The sequence below is a fragment of the Coloeus monedula genome (assembly GCF_965178545.1).
Source record: "Coloeus monedula genome assembly, chromosome: 3".
Lineage (NCBI taxonomy): Eukaryota > Metazoa > Chordata > Aves > Passeriformes > Corvidae > Coloeus > Coloeus monedula.
In genome coordinates this window covers 5,380,393-5,403,059 of record NC_138783.1, presented here as the reverse complement: position 1 = coordinate 5,403,059, position 22,667 = coordinate 5,380,393, and the positions used below count along the sequence as shown (strand labels likewise).

General features: G+C 51.0%; 1 protein-coding gene across 1 annotated transcript in view; it reads right to left on the bottom strand.

Annotated features, from left to right (window-relative positions):
- IGSF3 (immunoglobulin superfamily member 3) overlaps positions 1–22,667 on the bottom strand; it is a gene marked incomplete at both ends in the record, with an annotated part of 92,009 nt that overhangs the window by 2,681 nt on the left and 66,661 nt on the right. Inside the window, 3 exons of the mRNA XM_082277412.1 lie at positions 2,249–2,656; positions 4,285–4,695; positions 20,447–20,851. Of these exons, the coding sequence (XP_082133538.1) occupies positions 2,249–2,656; positions 4,285–4,695; positions 20,447–20,851 (1,224 nt within the window). The remainder of the gene's footprint in view (positions 1–2,248; positions 2,657–4,284; positions 4,696–20,446; positions 20,852–22,667) is intronic.

Genomic DNA, 22,667 nt, shown 5'->3' with positions numbered 1-22,667 from the left:
GGCTGGAGATCCTCACTAATGAGACATGAGTCACAAGCATGATTAGTCATTTTGTTAAGTACTGACTGCTATGAAACAAAAACAAACAACAACAAAGCACTTTTAGAAAAAAAAAATTATCTTCAATTAGCGCACTCCCAAATCCCTCTCTTCTTCCCACTCCACATTCTTCTGCAATTCAAGAGGAGCCTCAGAGATTTTTCCTGCTGTTCATTATCCCCTCCATCAGGCCTGGCAATTAGCACAATGGATGGAGAGCTGTAATGACAACCCAGCAGGGCACAGGGATTGCCTGGGGAGATGTCTTTGCTCAAGCCACTTTGGTCCGCAAAACTTCCCAAGCAAAGATGTGGCAGATAAGAGCTCTGCTGTCTCCTGAGAATGCTCCTCCTCCACAGTACAAATCTCTGCCAGGAATGACCACTAAAATCTTTCCAGGACCTCATGCTTTTGCCAGCTCCGCTGCAGTTACGAAGCTGACAGCTTGCTGGAATGGGCAGGCATGAAGCACTGCAGAACATGCAGAGGGATTGCTTTAGAAGCTGGAAAGTACTCAGTGGAGTACTGTACAGTTTTTTGACCTACAGCCTTTAAGACATTTAATCTTGAGCCACATGCCTCAAAAACTAGGGAATCTGTATTTGCCAAGGTAAACTGCCTTTGCATCCTATCTGTTGTTGAAACAGGCAAAACTTAGCAGAGTACTCTGGGAATCTGCTTTTGAGGGTTTAGGAGTCCATCAGTGCTGGTCAGTCTTAAGAACCACCTTTTGGGAGCACAGGAGCAGGCAACTCCACTGTGTCCTAAGTCAAGCAACGTTGGCTGAACAGCAACTCCTTGTGGAGCTCAAGAGGAGAAAGAAATCATATGATCAAAGTCAGGCTCTGCAGGAAGATTACAGAGCTGTAGTTCATATATACAGGGAGAAGAAACAAAAGGTCAAAGCTCAATTTGAGTTGAAATTGGCCAGTGTTGTGTCAGCTAACAAGAAGGGCTTTTTAAAGGATGGTAACAGCAAGATGTCTGAAGAAAATGTTGGGAGTGATACTTGTTGAAGATTGTCACCTGATTAATAGGGATGAAGAAAATGCAGAGGCATTCGATGGTTTTTTGCCTCAGTCTTTAATACTACTATATAATAATAAATTATATATATATAAAAATATATATAATAAATAATAGACCTTGGGCTGCCCAGTCCTGTGAGTCAGAGGACCACGAGTGCAGAACAGTCACTTTCCATCCACAGACACTGGGAGGCATCAGCTGTCTCAGCTGAGTGTCCACAAATCCATGGGGCCTGATGGGATTCATCCCAGCATACTGATGGAGCTGGCAGGTGTTATGGCAGGACCCCTCTTGAACATCATCCAAAGGCCCTGGGAGTCTGGGAAGGCGCCTGCTGGCTGGAAGCTGGCCAGTATTATTCCAATTTACAACAAGGGCGTGAGGGAAGACCCAGGAAACTACAGACCAGTTGGTCTAACCTCAGTTCCTGGAAAAGTTACAGAGAAGATTATCCTGGGTACTACTGAAAGACATTTAAAGAGCAATGGAAGATCTGGATACAGGAGCTGAATGCACCATTAGCAAGTTTGCTGACCATAGCAAACTGGGAGCTCCTGCTGACTCTCTTGAGGGACAAGAGGACTCAAAGTGATCTAGATAGATTGGAGCTCTGGACTTTGATTAATGGAATGAAAATTCACAAGTTGAAACGCCTGGATTTTGCACCTAGGTCAAAGTAACACCATGCACAAGAACTGGGAGAGGAGTGGCTGGAGAGCAGCCCTGCAGAAAGGGATCTATCTGGGGGTGCTGCTGGTTGATAGCAAGCTCGGTAAGAATCAGCAGTGTGTCTCTGCTGCCCTCTTTTCATGAAAGGACCTTGCCCCTGGGGCACACACCTGGGAAGCACAGGTAGCTTCTTCCATCCTGTTCTCAATGAAAATGTGAATAAAATCAGGAGCCTGTGCTATTCAATCTGCCAAAAGTGATGAAAAAAAATAAATTGCAGATGCAAGATGCAGTGACAAAATCCCAGGCCCATCTAGTTGTGTTTGCAGGACTTGCTCTACACTCCTTCCAGAAAAGCAAGGGTGCAATCAAGAAGACAAGGAAAAAGGAATCAGCATGGTCTGTCCTGTGATCCTGCCCTCCGCCCAGACCCTCACAGACAAATGGTGACTCGTGTTTGCCCCAGAGGGCACAAGGCTGCTCAAGGCAGATGGCACCAGACCCTCCTCACCTGGCTGCTTGACCGTGAGGGTGATGAGCCCGGAGAGGTCCTCTGCCCGCTTGTACCAGCGGTCACTGGGGTCCAGCAGCCACTCCTCCACGCGGCAGCTGTAGGCCCCGCTGTCCCGCACGGTGGAGTTCTGGATGGAGAGCAGGTAGAGGCCCGGGGCCGGGCTCTCCAGGTGCAGCCGGCTCCGCAGGTCGCCCAGCGCCGCTGGCTCCCCGTAGTGCAGCGTGCTCTGCCGGCTCAGCCAGGCCACCACCTCCTTGTCGGCGCGGCCCGGCCGCCACACCGACCACTCCACCGACAGCTGGGATGAGGGGCTGGTCCGGTTGCTCACCAGGCACTCCAGGGTCACCCACTCGTTCTCCAGCACCGTGATGTTCTTGTGGGTCTGGTTGACCTGCAGGCGGTTATCTATGGGAAAAGGCCATTAGAAATGCAACGTGACCAAGGGCTGCAAGGGTCCTTTTGTCTCCCCAAAAGCCTTTCCTACATGGCCACAATCCTGGGGTGTGACAAAAGAAATAAGGAAGTAGAGGAAAAAATAAGGGAGAAAGGAGAGGACAAAAAAAAGGGGAGGAGAAGAAAATAGGGCTTGTGTTTTTTAGGGTCTTCTGAAAATCTCAGGCTAGCCACCAACAATGACCCATTCAGTGCAGGGAACTGCAAACCCACAATCTCCCGGTAGGACCTGGGAGGTCCTAAGTGCACACAGACCTAATCAAGGGAGATCACACCTCAATCTTTTCTTGTTCTCCTCCTAGGATGAGGCAGTAGCCTGATCACACCCCAAGCACTAAGCCCCCCTGTTGTGGAAAAAGGAAAAAAAAAAGCAAGGTGGAGAACACACAGCTGATTACAGGGAACCCCCACTGCAAAACGAGAAGTGGCATGAGGGCAAAATCACATGCAGTGTTTTGCTGCCTTGGGAATGTCCCTGGTTTTTGCTCCACAATTTCATTGATACAGGAGGGTGACTGGAATCAGCTCTTTTATGCGAAATGACGTGTTGTACACTCCTAAATCCCTCACGATTCTTTCCAGGGGCAGCCTGGACTTCCCTGGTACGGCTGCTGCAGCAAGCAGCAAGCACTGTACTTCCCAGAGAGAGGTGGGCAGTGCAAAGGAGGGGACAGCCAGAGCTCCCCCGTCCCTGGCCACCCCTCAGCCACCTCGGGACTTTGCTGACAGAAACGAGGCGCTGGCACTGGCAGCAGGCCATGGCCTGCTACGCTGTCTGCGTGCGTGGCCAGGCAAAGCTGCACTGGGGACCATATCCAATATCCCTCTTGCACCCTCGTCCACAGAACTTGTGTCTAGCCAGCCAAATCCAGACAGAGAAAATGCACTGAGCACCCTACTCCAGCCCTGATATCCAACTGCATCCATCCTGCCTGAGGGATTTTATCTTCCAGACACAGGCAGCTGGAGCAAGCAAGGACAAGGCAGGCTTCCCCATGAAGTACCAATGCTGTGGGACAGTACTTGCCTGCCCGCCTCTCCCCTTTGCCCTTTGTCCCAGCTTGTGGGGGCCATATTTAGCTCTTCCACCACCTCACCTTCATCAGTGTCGTCCACTGCCTCAGAAACCACCCACAGAGAAGATTTCTCCTTTCCTGGCAGCCAGCTCCCCACCTCATTAAACTTGTTATTCCCATCTCATGTGCATAGGGAAAAGAGACAAGACTTCCTGTGCCTGTCAGGATACAGGCAGAGAGTAAAATTAAACTGTGTGCAAGACATAAAAATGCTTTCCCAGGCAGGCACACAGGGGTTCTCTCTCAGCAGGCCGCTAGTTGACACTCTTGCTACGTGATGCTCTCGAGGATAATGAAACCTGGCTGGATACAGGGGCCCTATGGACTATGTGGGATGAACAACCTTCATGTGGGGACACTGAAAGGCACCCAGGGTCAGCCTAGAGAGACAAGAGTCACATCAAAGGAGCGAAAACCCTCTTTCCACACAGGGATGTGCAGGCATGAGGACGGGGTGGCAATCTCACAGACCGAGCACAGAAGGCAATGCCAAGAGGACCCTACCTGGCTGCTTGACGGTGACCTCGGTGCGCCCCGACACCTCCTCTGCCAGCTTGTACCAGGCATGGTTGGGGCTGAGCAGCCACTCCTCCACGTGGCAGTAGTAGCTGCCGCTGTCCCGCACCTCTGCCCGCTGCACCGTGAGGCTGAAGAGCCCGCCCGAGGCGGAGCGCTCGAACTGCAGCCGGCCCCGCAGCCCCTCCTCCTCCGCGTAGGTGCCGTACTCGAAGGCCGAGCTGTGGGTGGTCTTCAGGATGAGCTTTCCGTCAGCGTCCGAGGGCTTGTGCACGTACCACAGCACGGCGAAGTGGGAGTCGGGGCTGGTCTGGGATTTCACCGAGCAGTTCAGGGGGATGGGCCGGTTCTCCACCAGAGTGATGCTCCGCTTTGACTTGCTCACCTGCAGCTTGGTCACTGGGGGGGGAATGGAGAAGGATGAAGAGAGGTGGGTCATTAACACAGGAAAGAAACTCACCTGATTGGGGGTGGACCGGAGAGTCCCCTCTTGCCTGGGTCCTGCTTGTCTTTAAGACATTTAGATATTCTACCAAATCTCTCCTTTCAAAGCCTATCTACTCCTGGATCCTCCTACTGTGTCCCTCAGCAACAGAGGCGGCTTTTTCACAGTCTGACCTTTAGAAGACTTTTTAATTCATAGTGGTCTAAGGCACCAGACTTAGCAAGAAGACTACACCCAAACTCAGTGGTTTTTCTCATGGTGACATCACACCACTTGCACCTCAGGGCAATGAGCTGTTGACCAGTTCCAGAGAAAACCACTTCTGAGAAAGTGAATTAAACAAGACCCCACTGCTGTCACATGCCAGCCATCTCAGAGAGATGTAACCCATAGCTAGGGGAGGAAATGCAGGCACAACTGGAAAAGGAGAAGGAGCACCAGACTGGAAGGGATCAGTAGGGAGCAAGCTCTGTTCCCACAGAAAGGAGATCTGGCTCCAAGTCCACCACAAACTGCACAGCCTAGAACAAGCCACAGGCACACCACCTCCCTTGGCTTCCCAAGCACAAGTGCAGTTCCCACGCTGTAGCCAGGCGGTCACACGGTGTTGAGGATGATACAGCAGAATCATTAGCTCTAGTTCCTGTAAGGAGAGACACACGGATCCTAATTCCCCTCTCCCTGTACGATCACAAGACACAGCCTCCGCTGCTGCAGCGTGAGCTCAGACTGTGCTGTCACCTGAGCCAGGCCATTCCTGTGGGCAGGGAGGACACAAAGCGCCCTCCTGTGACACTTGTGCTTGGTGTGCCCCGGAGCCCCTCTGGCTACAGACGGGGGAGAGGGGCAGCTCCCACCCAGCTGGACACACCACTCCTCCCAGCAGCTCTGCCACCATGGCCCTCCCCTCCTTCACCTCTCCTCACACAGCTGCTGCCCTCTGAAAGGGGGAATGCTGCCTTGCTGCCAGGTGAAGGGACTTTGCTGACAAGCTACAAATCTCTTCAATAAAACCTAAAGAGCGCACGGGTACAAGTAGCACGACAAAAGTGTGGCACCACAGGCACAAACAGCTGAGGGCTGCCAGGGGACCTGTGCCCATCCACACCCTGCAAACACATCCCACGCATCCTGTGTTTGTGAGGAAGCAGCGTTGTCTTCTCTCTCTCACCAAGGCATGGGCTCCTTGCTTTGCATCACACTTTGCTTCCAGCTTCCCTTGGGCACCAGGGCCTCGGATGCCTGTCAGCACAAGCGATGAGTGACGGTGCCCAGGGAGAGGATGGGCACAAACAACTTCAAATGGGAGGAACTCCCACCACAGCAGCGCTTTCTGCTCTATCACATCTGAGATAGGCATCCTGGTATCACATCAGACATTCCCCTGGAGCCTGGATTGCCCGTGGCTTTGATCAGTATGCTAATAAAGGCTCAGTGGCTGTGGTATGGCATGCAGCCACTGGAGGAAGGAAAGGAGGGAAATTGTCCTTGTTTTTCCTCCCTAGGGACTTTAACCTAATGGAAAGAGTCAGTGTCACCCTGTTGTGTTTCTGTCAGAAGCATTCCTTCCCCTTTGTCTCACTTCAGGACAACAGCCTTAGCCACCACACCCACCCTCATCCCACCTTTTTGGCTCACTATTGGTTAAGAATGGTTATTTCGAGTATTAATCAATCTTCCAAGTCCCTGGGAGATGAACCAATAAAGGAGAAGGTGGTTCTCAGCAGTTTCCTTTCTCCCCAGCCCCCTTTCCAAACAGTTTATTTTTAATTGGTACTGGATTATTTTCTGCAACCGTTACTACGGAAACCTCGGTTACTATAGCAACCGTGTATGTTAAGTCAGTAGCCCTATATCTATTAAAATGCAGTATATACACACGCTGCGTGTGGTGGGCTGCTCGATATCAACACACACACACACACACACACACAGACAAAGGCAGGGTACACGCAGACCAGAGCTGCTGAGAGGCAAGCACCCCTCTCAGTGCTCTTCCCACATCGTGGCACCTCCAGGAGATGAAAATGAGGATGACTGACACGGGGTAATTTTAACCTTAGTGTTTGGGGCAACAGACCTGCACCTTGTACATGACAGATGTATTCCACTGAAGCAGTGAGGGCTTGTTCCCAGACAGTAATCACAGTAATTGTCACTGTGTACAAACAGCACGGACCTCTGAGGTCATCCAAGGACTCTTAGATGGCCTCTTTGCAGCTTTACCTGCTTTTATTCTTTTTTGAGAGTGATGGGGATGCAAACTTATTAACTCTGGCAAAAACGAGATCTTAAATTACACACACACATGCCCCCCCAGCCCTCCAAGCTGTCCTTGGCAGCCACTGCAGCCAGCAGTCAGGAATGTGCCCACATTTGCACTGAGTCCCCAAGATATTGATGAGATGAGCACTTCTACAGCTGCTACCAGCTGGAGCAGCAAGCCCTGGCAGGGAATTACAGGTCTTCCCTCTGCCAGACAGCACTCTTGCGGAGGTTCGTAACACTGTGCATGAAGTTTCCTCTAGATTAGAGGTATCAGTGATATGTAATGACATACCTGCCAATGCACTTTTCATCAAACATGAATTATTTTCCTAAGGGAGGCACACCACAGAAGATGCAAGTGCAGGTTTTGTTTCCCTCCCACAGAATTAGACAGGACATTCTCAGTCTTTTCCAATTCTGTGAATGCCAAACACTTCCACGTCCTGGTACTGGCTCCTGCATAGTATACATGCACCCACCTCTTCTTCATCACCTTTTGCAGATCCTGTAGGAATAATTCACGGCTTTTACGGACCACAGGTTGATAACTGCTAAGCTGGAAACGCTGTGGCAATCAGGTTACCTTGGGGCAGCTTCACCCTCAGGCTGGTGGCTGGTTTGCTTGTCTGTGCAGGGCAGAGATCCTGGTTAAGACAGGGGAAGCTCTGTGGGATAACTCATACTTCTGCTCTCCCATGGGGCTGACCATCAGCCACTGTTCACAGATAAGCAAACGAATCCACAAAACTCATTCTGCATTTGGGAAAAATTACTTAATAAGGGGAAAACAGATTAATATTGAAATTCGTGGTCCAGGGTAATGGGAAAGGTATGGTAAAACACCAGGGAGTCCATCTATCTCTTCTCCCATTCTGGTGGTATAAGCCTATTCCAGCACAAACTTGAGTCTCTCCATGCCATGTGCAGCTTGCCAGGTCATGTTTAAAGATGCTGCCATAACATGGAAACGGTTGTAGCTCCTGGTGCACGAGTGAGGTTGCGAGAAGTCTGACACCCCAGGCACTGAGCCAGCAAAACCTCCACCCTACTGACAAGGGGGAAACTCCCTTTCCTGACTTGAGGATTTGCCTGGGCAGAGAGCCAGGAAAGGGCTCGGCCTTCAAACGGTGAACTGATCCGGTGTGCCCCAGGGGCTGGGGTTTCGGTGAGGCAGGGCAGGGCAGCTCCAGCCCTGTGCCAGGCAGTGGAGGTGGTGGGTGCAGTGCTGTGAACAGACACGGTTACACGGCATTTTCTGCTGCGCTGTCAAGAGGCTGATGTTCTCTTAACAGTCTCCCGAACAGCTGCTCAGTGAGAGGAACAGGTGCCTGTGTCTAGGTGAAGTTATCGTGCGTATCATCTGCAAACCATAATCCTGTTGCCACAATGTCTCCTGGCTCCCTGGAGAGTGTCAGTAAAGAGGATATCATACCTTAATGTACTGTAATTGGCCCTACACAGGCTATTAAGGCTTTCAATTTACACTGGCAACAAGTCATGGTTAAAACCCTCTTAGTTTTTTTTTAAGGCAGCATGGTCTCCCAGCCCCTGTGAAGCCACACAACCTCTGTGTGAAGAGTGTAGGTGCTGAGCCCTGTAAGTGGTGCTTGGGCAGGGCCCTGCAGGCAGCACCGGAACAGGGACAGCTCTCTGAGGGCATCCTAATCCAACTGCTGGAGGAGCTCCAGGAGGTTCAATGGGTGGTGGCTCAAGCCAGAGCCTGACCAGGACATGAGGGATGGATATTACATTCTTGTTGGGATGGAGAGGCTGGCAAAGATATTCAGTGTCCTCAACAAGCTCACATATGTACTAGACACCTCACCTCACCTCAGAGACAGTCCTCCAGCATCACATCCCTCTGCACTAACTCCCAGGCCAAGGAAAATGTCCCCGCTCACTTTCAGGGACATGCATTACCTCAGGATGCCTGTGGCAACTTCTGGTCCTCAAAGCTTGCATGTCTGGTCCTCCCAGCTTGCTCCCTGGCTGGGAGCTCAGGTCAGACACACCTTACAACCACAGCAGGCTATGACACAGCCAGGTCCTCTACAAGCTGATATATCTAAGTAGGGATTTTCTACACACCATCAAGCAGGCAGTCAGTCTCCTCAAGCTGAGCATGTGGTAAGCACAGTTATACAAATATTTGGGGGAAGGAAAAGCAGTCATCAGAGGAGGAGGACAGAGACAGTGATATGATTCACGGCTTTTCTGCTGACTTGCTGCCTCTTGGCTCCCTCCCCTCTGTTTCCTAATCACCAAGCTGGGGTTACAACACTTAACTTTAGCAAAGCACTTTGCAACCTGTACCTAAAAATGCTGTGATAAGAAGATGCTCCGTCTCAGACACCTTACATCATTTTTGCCTTGTAGGCAGCAAGAAAATACAACAGCAGGAGTTTACTTCCCACCTGGGAGCCACTATTACCAAGTCCTGGGAATGGCAACGTTTAATTGCAGCTGAAGATACTGTTTTCCCAAAACAGCCCCACACAAAACCCCAGAACGTTGCTCCTGCAGCAAAGGAGGAGGGGGTCATCCGCTGGGGAAAGAGCCAGCTCCGCATGAGCCAGCAGCTGTGGCACAGAAGGGGGGGCAGGAGGATGGACACCACCACCCCAGAGAGTCCCCAGAAAGCCCTGTCACCACAGCAGGGAGGTAGTGTCCCACTTTGGAGGCTGCTGCTCTCTGGGGAGAGCTCCTCCAGAGAACGCTCTTGCTTGGAGAGAACTGGTGAAGTGTTGCAAAAAGTTTTCTGGGGGAATGTCCTACTTTTAAAAGCCTCCACTGAGATTTCATTGTACTGAAGTGTGTGTGCAGGGGGAGCAGAAACGAGGCCAGCCCAACCTGAACCCAGCCCTGGTTTAACACCATACAGTGGGTTTCACAGGCTGATCAGGAGAGATTCTTTTCCTGGAGCATAACCCCATGGTGACTTCTACAAGGAACCCATCTCTCCCAGCACACTCAGTGTACAACCCTGAAGGGCACTGGCCAGGCCTTTGGCACAAACTCAGCCATCCCCTCAGCCTGTGGTCACAGCCCAGAGGTGCTTCATCATTCCCTCACCAGGGCCTGAAAAGCACTCAGTGCCTGAACTCCTCCCGGGGATGTTTGCCTGGGATTCAAGAGACAAGTGTCCACATTACTGGCACAGGCTTAGACACGTACTAGCATTCAGACCTCTGCCAGCTCTCCTCCCATCCACAAAGCAGGACTGAGGAGCCTCCTCCACCTCCCCAGACACTGCAAGGACTCCTGCTTTAATGACTGAATGGAGTCAAGCAAGTACAAGCCAGCCTTCTGACTCAGCATGATGGCAAGAGCTGGATGACTCACGTTTATTAGGTTAGTTGAAAGCAAACCAGTGTTCAAAAGAAAAGATGTGCAAGCCCTTTTGGAGAAGAGGCATCAGAAGAAAGGCATTTGCAGAAGGGAAGAAAACGAGATGCTCCTAGGAGGACTGTGCTCATTAAGCTTAACCATGGCATAGAAATCACAGCAAAGTAAAGACAAAGGCTTCCAGCACCGGGGCAACCTCCCCAGAGAAGGCGGGAACATGGCAGCACAGCTCCCGACTCCGGCTATTCTCCTTTAACTGAACACAATTCCTCCTGAAACTGGATTAGTGAGGTTGCAAATTGCATTAGCCAACATGGGAGGCTGCTGGTGCAACAGGAGCAGCAGAAAGGGAAATAGCATTAGACTTTGCCTGCCATTATTACTGCCATTATTAACTTGTCACTTTACTGTAGTGTTCCTATAACAATGAATTATTGCCTGCAAACAGGCTGACATGATTGAATTACTGGGAGAGCAGCTCTATGGGAAGGAAAGACAATGTTAACCCTTTCCTGAGGAAGGCTCAGCTTCAGCCCCCTCCCACGTGGCCAGACAAAAGAGCGAGGCTGTGACTGAACACCACCAAGTGACCTGCATTTCAACGTGTTCAGCAAGTTGCTGCAAAGTCCACAGCCCAGCAGGCAGCCCAGACACTCCCCAGCCTCACAGCTGCTGCTGCAGCAAAACCAGCCAGGTATTTAAGTAGCCATGCCCGTCCATGCTGACCATCTCCCATCCAACAGCCCTGCCCAGCACTCAGCCCCGAGCACAGGCACAGGACTGAAGGACACTGTGCTACTGCAGTCTGGGGAGCAGAGTTTGATGCTCTCAAAATGGTGCCAGAGGGTGCTGTGGCAAAGCAAAACAGGAACTTCTCCTCAAACCCTGTGGTGGATCCACTTGCTCATCCACACCCACTACAGCCCCACAGAAAGTGAGTGTGGCATCATCCCAATGTACCTACAAGTGGCCCCATGCCCTGCCCCTCCCCAAAAGCAGCACAGCCAGACTGCAGACCCACCAAACACCGGGGGAGCGGGTCAAGCCCATGGCTGCATGTGAAGACTGCAGGCAGTGACAAGGACATCTGCTTGGCCAGGGAACAGCCTGGGATTACCAGCCGTGCTGGAGCCTGTGGAGCAGCTAACAAAGTAGCAGGTAACCAAGTGGGGCCTCGGGGAGGAATGCATGTGTGACCCAGAAAGGCTCTTTAAAGCCCAGAAGCCATGCATCTGCCAGCACATACAGAAAAGGCCGTGTGTGTAGCTGCAAGGATGGAAAAAGCTGGGAAGCTCACAGCCTCCCAGGTCCAGTCAAGGATAAGGCAGAGACCACCAGCTGGGATGTGTCACTGGCCTGAAAAAAGCAGGACTTTCCCCAAGAAACAGAAACCATGTTACTGTAAAGAACAGCAAGAAACAAATATACCTCAAAGCAAAATGCCTCACAAACCTAAAACCAGAAACTTTCCTGCAAAACCCTGAAATGCACATAAAAGTTCTGCACGAGAGAGAGGAGGGGAGGGAGGAATAAAAGATTCCCAGCATGAGTTGTGCCTGCTGTCAGAAAACAACATACGGCCCACTGATCACTTGTAAATTAAAATATGGAGATAGGATCACTGGAAGATAAATTCAGTACCAAGCTACAGCCACTGAGGATAAAGAAAGAAAAAATAACATACCGAGATATTTAATCAACTCCTTGTCAGAAAGATTTCAAACAAAGGAGCGCTCCATCAATTAGGAAAAAAAAGTAATTAAATGCACCTGAAGAGCAAGTTGTAACACACACAGCAGCACCACTCACCAACTCCCATGCCATGCTGGAGGCTGGATTTCCTGAGACATTTTCTCCCTCACAAAAATACCTGTCAGTTTTGTGCAGCTGCATGCTCAGAGCACAAGTGCACCCTGTAGTGCACGGCTGACTTTCGCACGCGCTGTGTTTGACTCGGACATTTTCAGCAGCTCCTGCTGAAAAACTGAGTGCTGGGCAGACAGTGATGAGCTGCTTAGGGTGGTGTGAAATGTCATTTTCCTGCCATCCAGAGAGCAAGCTCTCCAGACAGACCTCAAGCACGATCAGGAGATCTTCTGGATACTGCCCACACCAGCCCTGAGAGTGTCAGGTGCTGCTCTCCATGCAAAGAGAAGTCCCCTGAGAAGGACCCAGCCGAATCCATCCAAGATTAGCTCACTCCACTCACCTTTAACTGTTCCTTTCCACAGGGCTAGAGCTTTCTGCAGGTATATTAAACTGAGCTGGTGCACAGCAGGATCACTGCTGGCACAAGGAAAGGGATGGGACCATGCAACCAGCAGCATGCACTGGGGATGAGGATCACCTCCTTCTGTGCAGCCAAGTGCTAGATCAGCTCCACCTGCACCCTGAGTGCTCAGGGATGATGCTGCTTCCATAACTAGTGAGTACAACTACTGCTGGAAGAACAACCAACTGAAATGAGCCCTCTGTCATTTCTTAAGGAATTGTATTCTTGAACTTCTTAAGGAGCGAGGAAGTGATTTCAGCACGATGGACTACAGATCCATCATTACCTGCACTCCCCGCTTCTCCGTTAATTGGGACAAGGAAAATTATAGTAATTTTCTTTAGCAGCATCCCAAATGCCTATTTAAGAAAGTAAGATGGCCTTGAGAGAAAACTTTAATGTATACATGTTAAAATAAAAGACTCTAAGCCACAGTTCAGCATGTTTGGAGCCATTTTGGTGTAAGGAAGCAGATCTCAGATTTAGTGAACCCAGGAATTCAGTCTTCAACCAATGTCAGAACCTGCAGTTTCTCATGCAGGAGAAGCATTCTGCAGGACACAGAAGACAGAAAAATGGTGCAGGTCTCATGCACAGGGATGGACTGCCAAAGGTGCTGCTTGGGCATACAGGGATATGATGCCTTTTCCTGGTCTTAAAATCAAGAGTCAAACATGGTTAGAAGGGAAAAAGGGATTTTACCTTGGTATTTATTTTACGGATCCTTAGGTGCACATGTCCAGGTCGAATGCACTGAAATGCACCCCACAACACACACCCCCAAAAGATCTGGTATCACATTATAGGTGTTACTAATTAGCATAGCTATCAAAAATTCCCCAATGAGATGCTCAAATCAGCCCCCCTCCCCAAGGAAGCTTCCCCTGGATGGTTCTATCTCAGTTTACAGAAGGTGTTCTGGAGAGGACCTTGGGCTCTGGGGCACACTGATCCCTAACTACGAAGCTTCTAAAATGTTTAGTCTCTGAGCTTGACAAACAAGTCCAAGAATGTAGGTAAAAAGCACTAGAAATACAGAAGTTGTAAAAAGGTATAACAGGGGTATAAAAGAAAAGGCAGAAAATCATCATGGCATCAGAGGGACCCCTGGGCTGGGCACTGCTCTGACTGGAGGGCTGAGAATGCAGCAAGAGAAAAATTGTGCTGCTGCAGCACTGAGCCTGCTGGCGCCAAGGCCACTCAACTCGTGGAGATCAGCAGGGCTGGGGCCCCATGCAGAGACTGGGACAGGAGAACAGTGGTCAACACCTGGCTGGAAAGCTGCTCATCATCAGTCTCCCTCTCCTTCAAGGGCTGCCCCTTCTGACTCTGGTTTTGAAGTCTTCAAGGACAGGAGGAGGTACAAAGCTTTAGAGCTGGACACCATCTAAGTACTGCTCACTGCAGAGTATTTTAGTCCAACAAGAGCAAGCAGGGAATCGATGAGAAGCTAAAGTATGTGGAGAGAAGCTGTTCAAGACAACATCAAAGAAGGTGCATGTGCGGCACAGCCTGCAAACAGGCTGACACCATGGTTTTGTATATCCACACTGCAAACGCGAGTGGAAAACTGCTCAGGAGATATCAAAGAGAGAAAGCAGAGAGTACTTTGAAACGGAAGTGAAAAAATTGAACCTAAAAAGTAACCATGGAGAGAGCTAATTTGAGGAGAGCACCATGTCCTGGATACAGCCCAGGTCTCCTGGCATTGTCAGTCTTGCTGGGGGGCTGAAAAAAAAGACTGCCTGCACTAACATCAGTGGGCAGACACAGAGCAGGCTGAGTCAGGTTAAGGTCCCACTAGGTGCAAGAATGTATACCCACACCCTTCACCCTTGTGAAATGCATCCCAGATGCTTCATGCACTTGAAGTTCAACTTCTCAGGTCACACCCCTGGGTGCATTTCTCAGGCTGAAGCCCCAAGAGAAACCTTGAACATAACTGACTGCAATCAGCTCAACACACCTGGCTCTTACTGAAGGCTCTCACAGGCAAACCTGCAGAGGAGCCAAGTAGCATCATTCCCAGAAGGAAAACCAAATGCAGGAAGAGGTGAATCATAGCTCTGACCCCACAAGGCCAGTGTCATTATCCCCAGTACAGTATCAGGAATGCAGCAGAACATCCAGCATGAGCTGCCTCCCCTGCTGCTTACATCCAGGAGGACAGGGATGTTTGGAGCAGGGGGTGATGGCTAAGTGTGGAGAAAAAGCACCCTGGGGTGCTGGCCTAGGATAAGGAACTGTGCCAAGGAGGTGACAGCAAGTCTATGTAGGGAATCTGTCCCAGAGGACCTGGTAAGTGTGGCAACAGAGCTCCTCAGGGCAAATGGGCTGGACTAGGAGACTACCAGGAATACAAGGTGGGAGAATTGAGCACGCCTCTGCTATTTTCAGAAGAAAAAAGGCTCCAGCTGGGTCACTAATGCAGGTCTGTGCAAGGGGACAGCTCTGGGCCATGCAACACTGAGCCAGTGTTGTCATTTCATGTGTTCAGTGTGCTGGAAGGAAGGAGCAGCACCTCTGAGGCAGAACAGCAGGTCTTGCTCCGCTGGCAGTGAAGGGAAAGGAGTGAGTCCCTGAGCATACAGGAAAGAGAAGACTGCTCTGCACCACAGCCACAGCTGCTGAGGAACAGGCTGAACTCTTCTGAGCACTTCTTGGACTCCTTCATCACTCAAGCAGGAGTACAACCATTTGCCAGATGGAGCAGGCAGCTCCAAAGCAGGGAAGCAGCGCCGTTCTACAGAGCAAAACCACTCTGGGATCAAGCAAGCAGCAAACTTCAGTTTCCAGACTTCACTTCTGTAAGGAAGTTTCCAGCTCATTAACTTTCCTTGTTTAACTTTATTGCAGGATGCTGCCAGAAGCAAGAAGTGTCAGGTTAAAGTAGACTCTTTGTGGCCTTTGAAAACACTTGTTAGAGCCTCTACTCAAGAGTCTGGTCAGTACCCCACTGGCCACCTGTAGAAGAAAAGGCATCTTTCACATCCATCCATAAGAGGATTCCTTGCACACTGAAATTACTAAGAATTACTAAGATGAGATGGAATAAAGGCATTAACAGTAATATCTGAGCTTCATTTGCTAAGGAAAGCTTCTCACTATACTCCACAAATGTCTTGGTAATTAATTATTTGAAAATCAGTCCTCCTCTCCCAGCATTAAGTGTGCCATAAAACAGCCTCCTTTTCCAGTTCTCTTCTGCCTCGTGCCCTCCTCATCCTTCCAGCATCCACAGTCACAACCATCCACTGCTTGGCTGCTCAGTCTTCAGAGAGAAGGAGGAGGATGAAAGTGAATAGTCTCTTTGTGGCTGCCATGGATGGGCTTGGACAGAGGTAAGTGTCCTTCATTTTCCACTCATTAGGTTTCTCAGGCCATTGCTAGCCCAGCCAGGGCACTCTCAGTGGTTTTCTGTGGACAGCAGAAAAGCAGCAGAGTGCTCTGCACCCACCTCAATGAAAGGTTTCATGAAGAGCACAGCTCTAGCTCACCCTTCCCTCCAAGTAAGGTTCAGGCAAAGGCCACCTCCAGCTCCTCCAAGGCCAGCTTGACGAGCCTCCACCCTCCCCCTCCACGATGGTTTCAACTTGACAGCTCCTAATAAACCAAACTTTAAGAAGTGGCCCCTGGAGAGCCTCTGGAAGCTAATTAATGCTCTAATGAAGAGCATGACTGCCTTGTTTGCTCGATGGCTCCAGGTCAATCAATCTGCTGTAGACTGGCTTGCAGAAAAGCAGCGAGGAGCCAGCACCCCAGCGCCTGCTCAGTTATCATCCCCTGCCGTCCCTCCCTACCCCTCCTCCAATGTTCATTACTGTCAAAAAGCCAGCACCAAGGAGACAGATTTCTAGAGGCCACTGCAGCTTCTCCCCGAATGCCCCATCCAGGATTAGTCACCAGGGAACAGGACAAGGGACAACGCAAGGACGGAGGGGTGGGGAGCAGCATGGGGAGGTGCATGAGTATGAAAGGGGTGAAAAGGTGTTGTCAGGGTGGGGATGTTACGTGAAAGCCCTGCTTTTTTATTCTGTTACTGCCAGAGAGACTCACCAGTGTTCAGACCCCAGGACTTTGCCGAATCACCCCTCACTTGTGCTGCAGGGGGATGATAAGTGCAGTAACTCACACAATGACAACAGCAGTACTAATACACCAGCACAAATCTGCTCAAGCCTCCTTGCCAAAAGAGAGCTCTCTGCAGACACCCAAGCCTGCCCAGATTGCAGCACGGCCCCCGTCATGCACTGTCTGCTGCCCTTGTCTGAGTCCTGCAGACCACATGGACATGCACTGCTCCCAGACAGCACCTGCTGTCTCAGTGCTCCATCCCTGGAAACCTGGCAGGGAGAAGCAAGATCCAAGGAGGAGATGGGAACAGAGCCTGCCTGACAGCCTTTGGGTTTCCCCTTGACCTGTCTGGATCTATCTACCACCTTCCTCTCTCAGGCAGGACCCAGAGGTTTCCCCTCCATGCTGTGCAAGGAAGGGGACATGGAACAGTGAGGTCAGCTGGCATCTCAGTGAGAGTACTGAGAGATCAGCCTGAATCCAAACTGTTCCAGGGTCACCTGGATTCAAAAGGAACCACCTGTACCTCTGCTTCCCCTAAAACCCACAAAATCTTCAAGTGCCAGGGAATCACCACATGGCTATTCCATACCAGCCCACTAAGTCTTGCATGCTGGATGCTCTTCTCCACCTGGAAAGGGGGAAGGCAAAAGGCAGGCAATGTCTCTAGATGGGAAAATGGTGGTGAACCCTCAGGGGAAAGGGATGATGGCCTTGGGAATGAAAGAGGGTGTCTTGATGGAGGGAGAGATAGGCTTTTTTTTCATCAGAAGCAGAACAATCATTGTATATTCTTCTGTCTTTATTAAAAATAAGACAAAAGACCCAGGTTTGCAGAGGCAGGCCACATACTGCAGCGGAAGGGGAGCCCCAAACACAAAAGAGATCTCCACCCCTGCACTTGGGGCTCACTGCAAAGTTCAGGCTGCACTACTGTGCATGGTCTCCTGCCAGCTTTGCTTTCAGGGAAGCAGCTGGCATGAGCCGAGACTTTTATTATTCCTCCCCTTCTGCGGCAGCACGAGCTCACCAAGAAAGAAATCAACAGGTAGCTTGAGATATGGAAGTAAAAAGGAGAGCACTGCATTGTAGGCAAATGAAATAACCACAGGCAATCTGGCCAGTCTGGTCCCCAGTCACATCTAACAGCCCCCCACACACCAGCCTGAACTTCTGCCCCAGCCTGCACAAGTTAGAACTCAGCACTGGCCCTAAAGCAGTGCAGGTCTCTGTCCCTGCAAAGCACACATGAGCTTTCAATCCAAGGTGTGCAGGCTTGCGTGACACTGAGCAGCAGGCCAGGAACGGGAGCTTCGGATCCCACTGCTACTGCTGGTGAACTTTAGTGATATCTAAATTCTTTATAAGCTCTCACACAGCCAGCACCCTTTCTAGGGACCTTCCTCACACTGCCAGTCCTTAAAACAGCTTCCTGCCTGAGGGATCAGAACGTCACACTCAAAGGTCAAATCTGGCTCAGATGCCACGCAGGACACTTGTGCCTTCCTGCCTGCAGACCTTGTACTCAGAGCTGGGTTAATGCTGCCACTGCCTGCCTTTCTTACTCCCTCCTTCAGGCCCTACATGTTTCATTTCTCAAAATACTGCTCATTTCTTCTGGGAGTAGGGAAGGACTGAATGTTTCAAGCTGCTGGCACTCCCTCAGCATTACCTGTTTGCCACAAGATAGCCATAGGTGAAATTACTTTGCAGCCACATTAACACATGCAATTCAAAATCAGCACTGCCATCTCTGCAGTGACTAAACTACCCAGCACAGATGACATCTAGAAACACCACCCCACTGCAAGAGTGCCAAGAAGAGGCAGTCTGAGCGCTGAAACGGCAAACCAACACCAGGAGAAGCTCTGGCACCCTATTCCTTAGGGATGCAGGAATTCACAAAGCAAGGAGGTCACCACTAATTTACCTTTCTCTCCTCAACACACTTCAAAGGCTGACATATACTTATTTTCATGCCTGCACCTGGAACCTGTCAAATAGAAAAGTCACTCAAACAAGGAGCAGGGGTTTAAGAGGGAACTAGAATCCCAACGTTATCTTACAATCTAGAAACACATGCTGGCTCCATTTGCCAAAAGACCTCAAGACAAGCCTTCTTTGTGGTGTCCCTTAGTGGATTGGTAGTGGAGATAGGTGACCCAAGCATATGGGTCAAGGCAGATACTCATGGCTAATGGGAAAGGAAAAGCTAGGAGCGAGACAGCAAACAGCAATCTGAAGTTACCTCACATGACGGTGACTGTAGAGGCACAGAATTAGACAGACAGCGCTCTCAGTGCTTAATCGTTCTGGGGTCCTGAATGATCCCTTCTGAAGAAGCCCTGGATATTTATCTGAAACCCAGCTCCCGCTTCAACAGCACAGGTTTGACTGGGAAGGCTCTAGGACATTCATTCAGAAGTGTCTGGGGAAGTTGTGTCCCACATCATCCTGGATCCTCTCTGGAGATTATCCAGCCAAAGACCCAGGAATGACACAACACGACCCTCTGCCACCTGCAAAACCAGAGAGAACCAGAGCAGTCCCTGGTCCGACTGCCAATACCACATTCATGGAGAACATCAACCACCCGCTCCCAGAGGCCACCTGGGACATGGAAACAAACACAGAGAGGGTGCAGCCACGGTGCTGGGAGAGCTTTGGGGAGTCCCTCTTCACTTCCATCCCAGCTTGTGAGCTGTAAAGCCTCAAACATTATGCAGGGCTCATTGAACTGACAGCTAAGATTTGTGTTGCAGTCGTTCGCTGAGCAGCTGTGAGACAGGGAGAGGTAAAAACCATGGAGACCTAGACAACTTGTTCTGTTAAGGCATCACTTGAGGGTTACTGCTCCAGGAAAGAACAACAGGCTGCCAGAGCACAGTTTAATTGTCCTGCCTGCCACCCTGAGCTGTGACACACAGGCTCTCTTCTGGATGCTGTTATCAAGGATTTCTCTTTCCCTCTCTGTCTCACACACAGATATACATGCACAGGGCTGTGAAGAAGCATATTACTCCAGGGACCACATCCATTCAACACTGTTTCCTAGGGAAGTAAGCTAAAATGATGAACATCACCAACTCGACCTTGCAAGCAGTAAAACATGTATTACAAGGCAGCATAATCAAGATAAATGGAGAAGATTAACCAGGAGATGAGGGCAAGGGAGAGAGAGGGAAGGAAAATGATGAAGAGCTCGTGAGGTGGCTGAAGCTCACAGCATCCCCTGAGCTGTCTAAAGACAGGGTTGGGGAAGGTGGAGAGAGTATGAAGAGGGATACTGACAGGAAAAACACAAAGCCCAACCAGGAGAGACCCTAGGAAGGAGTCCTAGAACGAGAGATGCACCCAGTTACTAGACCAGAACTGCAGCACCCCACCTGTGGTGCATGTGCAGCTTTGGTTGGAACACGTCTCTCTCCCTGATCCTGTCTGCGCCATTCTTCTCTCTTTTCAGAGTCTGCCCTGATGAACGGAGGTGGCAACCTGAAAACCACCTGTCTCACAGGAACAGTCCGGAGACTGGACTGTGCTCAGCCACCTCACTTCCCAGAAGAAAACCCCACGAATAGCATACAAGAGGCAGAGAGAGGGCCCAGCTCCCCAGAGGTGGACAAAGGAGCTCCAACACGATCACAGTCAAAGAGCAGTCCTAACTCAGGGGAGACCACTGCAGCACCAGCACACGCCCTGTCCCCCCGACGCGCCCCTCAGCCCCTGCACGCGCCCTTGGCGCTCACCTGGCCGCAGGACCCTGATTTCCAGCAGGTTGGAGGTCCTGTCCGCCAGCCTCGTCCAGCTGCTGTTGTAGTTCTTCCTCCAGAGCTCAGCCACGCACTGGTACTTGCCGGCCTCGGTGTCGCTGGCCCTGCTGATGCTCAGGCGCACGTTGTTGCTGGACTCGGCCTTCTCGATGGCGGTGCGGGTGCGGAACCCCGCGTACCTGTCGCCCCACTGGACGCCGCCGTCGCGCGTGAAGGTCACCAGGTCGTGGAACTCGGTGCTGCCCGCCGGCTGGAAGCGCCACGTCACCGACACCGGCACCCACGACGGGTAGTGGGGCTTGATGATGCACTGGAGGTCGAAGGACTCGTTGTAGGTCACCCCCGGGGTGCGGGAGATGGCTGTGACAGCAAATCCGGCCTCTGTGGGAAGAGAGGAGAGGGCATTGAGAGACGCCTGCCTGAGGAGGCCCTGCTGTCAGCATGCAAAAGCCAGAGCGTGGTCATCCAGTGGTACAACCAGCCACTCGAGCTGTGTCGACTTCTCGTTTGCTACGGCCAAGTGAAAAGCAGAGGCAAGAACACACGAGTGGTGACTGCCTGAGCAGCAGTGACTGCCTGAGTGAGCACGGGCTGCAGCCATAGCAGGATTGCCCTTGATTTCTGCCCAGAGGAGTGAGACCCCCTGAGATCCAGAGGGCAGGAAGCCTCTGCGGGCTGCCAAAACCCTGTATGGAAATGCAGCAGCACAATGGCAAGGGAGCAGCACCTGGCAGAGCAGCTACTCAGCACCAGCCCCCTGGGATTCACATCCACCTCCTGGGCAGGGGGTCCCACCCTGTCCCCCACCCCAGGTCTGTGTCTGGTTGCTGCAGCTGGAGGAAGAATGAAGAAAGCAACTAGTAGCAGCCTTCAAAACATGCACCATAGAGGTGTCAATAGTTACAAAACCCCAGGATGGAGGCAAACTGAAAGAGAAGCTGGTTGGTCCTGTTCTTCACACAGCACAGCTTTTGTTCTCTTCCAGGTCACAACTCCAGGACAGCTTTATGCAGTTATTCTCGCATGTCTGCCACTCTGCAAGCTGGTCAATATACTTTGACTTGTCTACCCCCAGCACTTTGTTTGTTTAGAGGAGTTGAAATCAGCAGTCTATTAGTAATTAAAAGATAACATATTCCAGTTAGTCAACCGTAAGCCAGTGAGGCTTACATGTTCAGTCAGAGTATTTACATTGTTCATTTGTGCCAAGCTGCACAGAGAAATATTTTCTTCTCTTCCAATCACTTCAGTGTGGGCCAGCAGACTTAGCAGGGACCTTGTTTTCTTCTGCCAACATCCCCAAGAAGCTCTCCCCTCCTCGGAGGCTCCATGGGGCATCCCACATGGGCTGACAGTTCTCCCTCTCCCTGCAGTGCTGACCACCCCAGCTCTCAGCACAGCTGCCACTGCTTGAAGAGACCCCAGACAGTGCCCAGGCAAAAAAGGAACATCTTCTGGGTCAGCATGGAGCTTCAGCCTGCCACTGGCTTGAAGAGATGAGCCGGGAGCTCCCTGCTGCTGCAGGCAGACCGGGCACAGCATGGAGCCCACCAAATCTGCACACTTCCACCAGCAAGTGCCTCTGCGACCCCACGGCATCACCGTGCCCGAGCTCTGGGATGTGTAATTACTGAGAAAACAGGTCAATCTTCGGGATTAAAACCTCTCACAGCATGTTCAGTGATTACCCAGGAGTGCAGCGTGAGATGTAGGCTGCCTCCCCTGCAGAGCTGCTGCATCTCAGCCCCACATAAGCCCTCACCTTCAGCCCTCCTGCTCCCAGCAAGTGTGTTACCAGGCCCAGCTCAGAGAAACCCTGAGCCAGAGAAGGCCCTAGAAAGCCAACCTAATTTCACCAAGACCATCTGACTGCATCAAGTTTACTCTCCAGCTGGCCTGGGCAAGGAAGCTTCATGAAGCCATGCAGATACCAGGTGCATTTCTCAGGTCTTCAACTCCACCTGCATGGTCATGGCACTTAGGTTAACAAACAAAAGCCCTTCTTTTGGGGTTTGGTACAAAAAGCACAAAAGTGGACTGATTTTCTGCAAATCCTCCCTACAAAAATACAGCACTCCCTCCCCCCCCATCCTTCTGTGGCCAGCCAGGGACTTAAGTCCCTGCCACGCATTCAGGAGCCTCAGAAGTTCAGGAACATCTGGTCTCTTCTGACAGCACATCTCTCACTTCTGGCTGT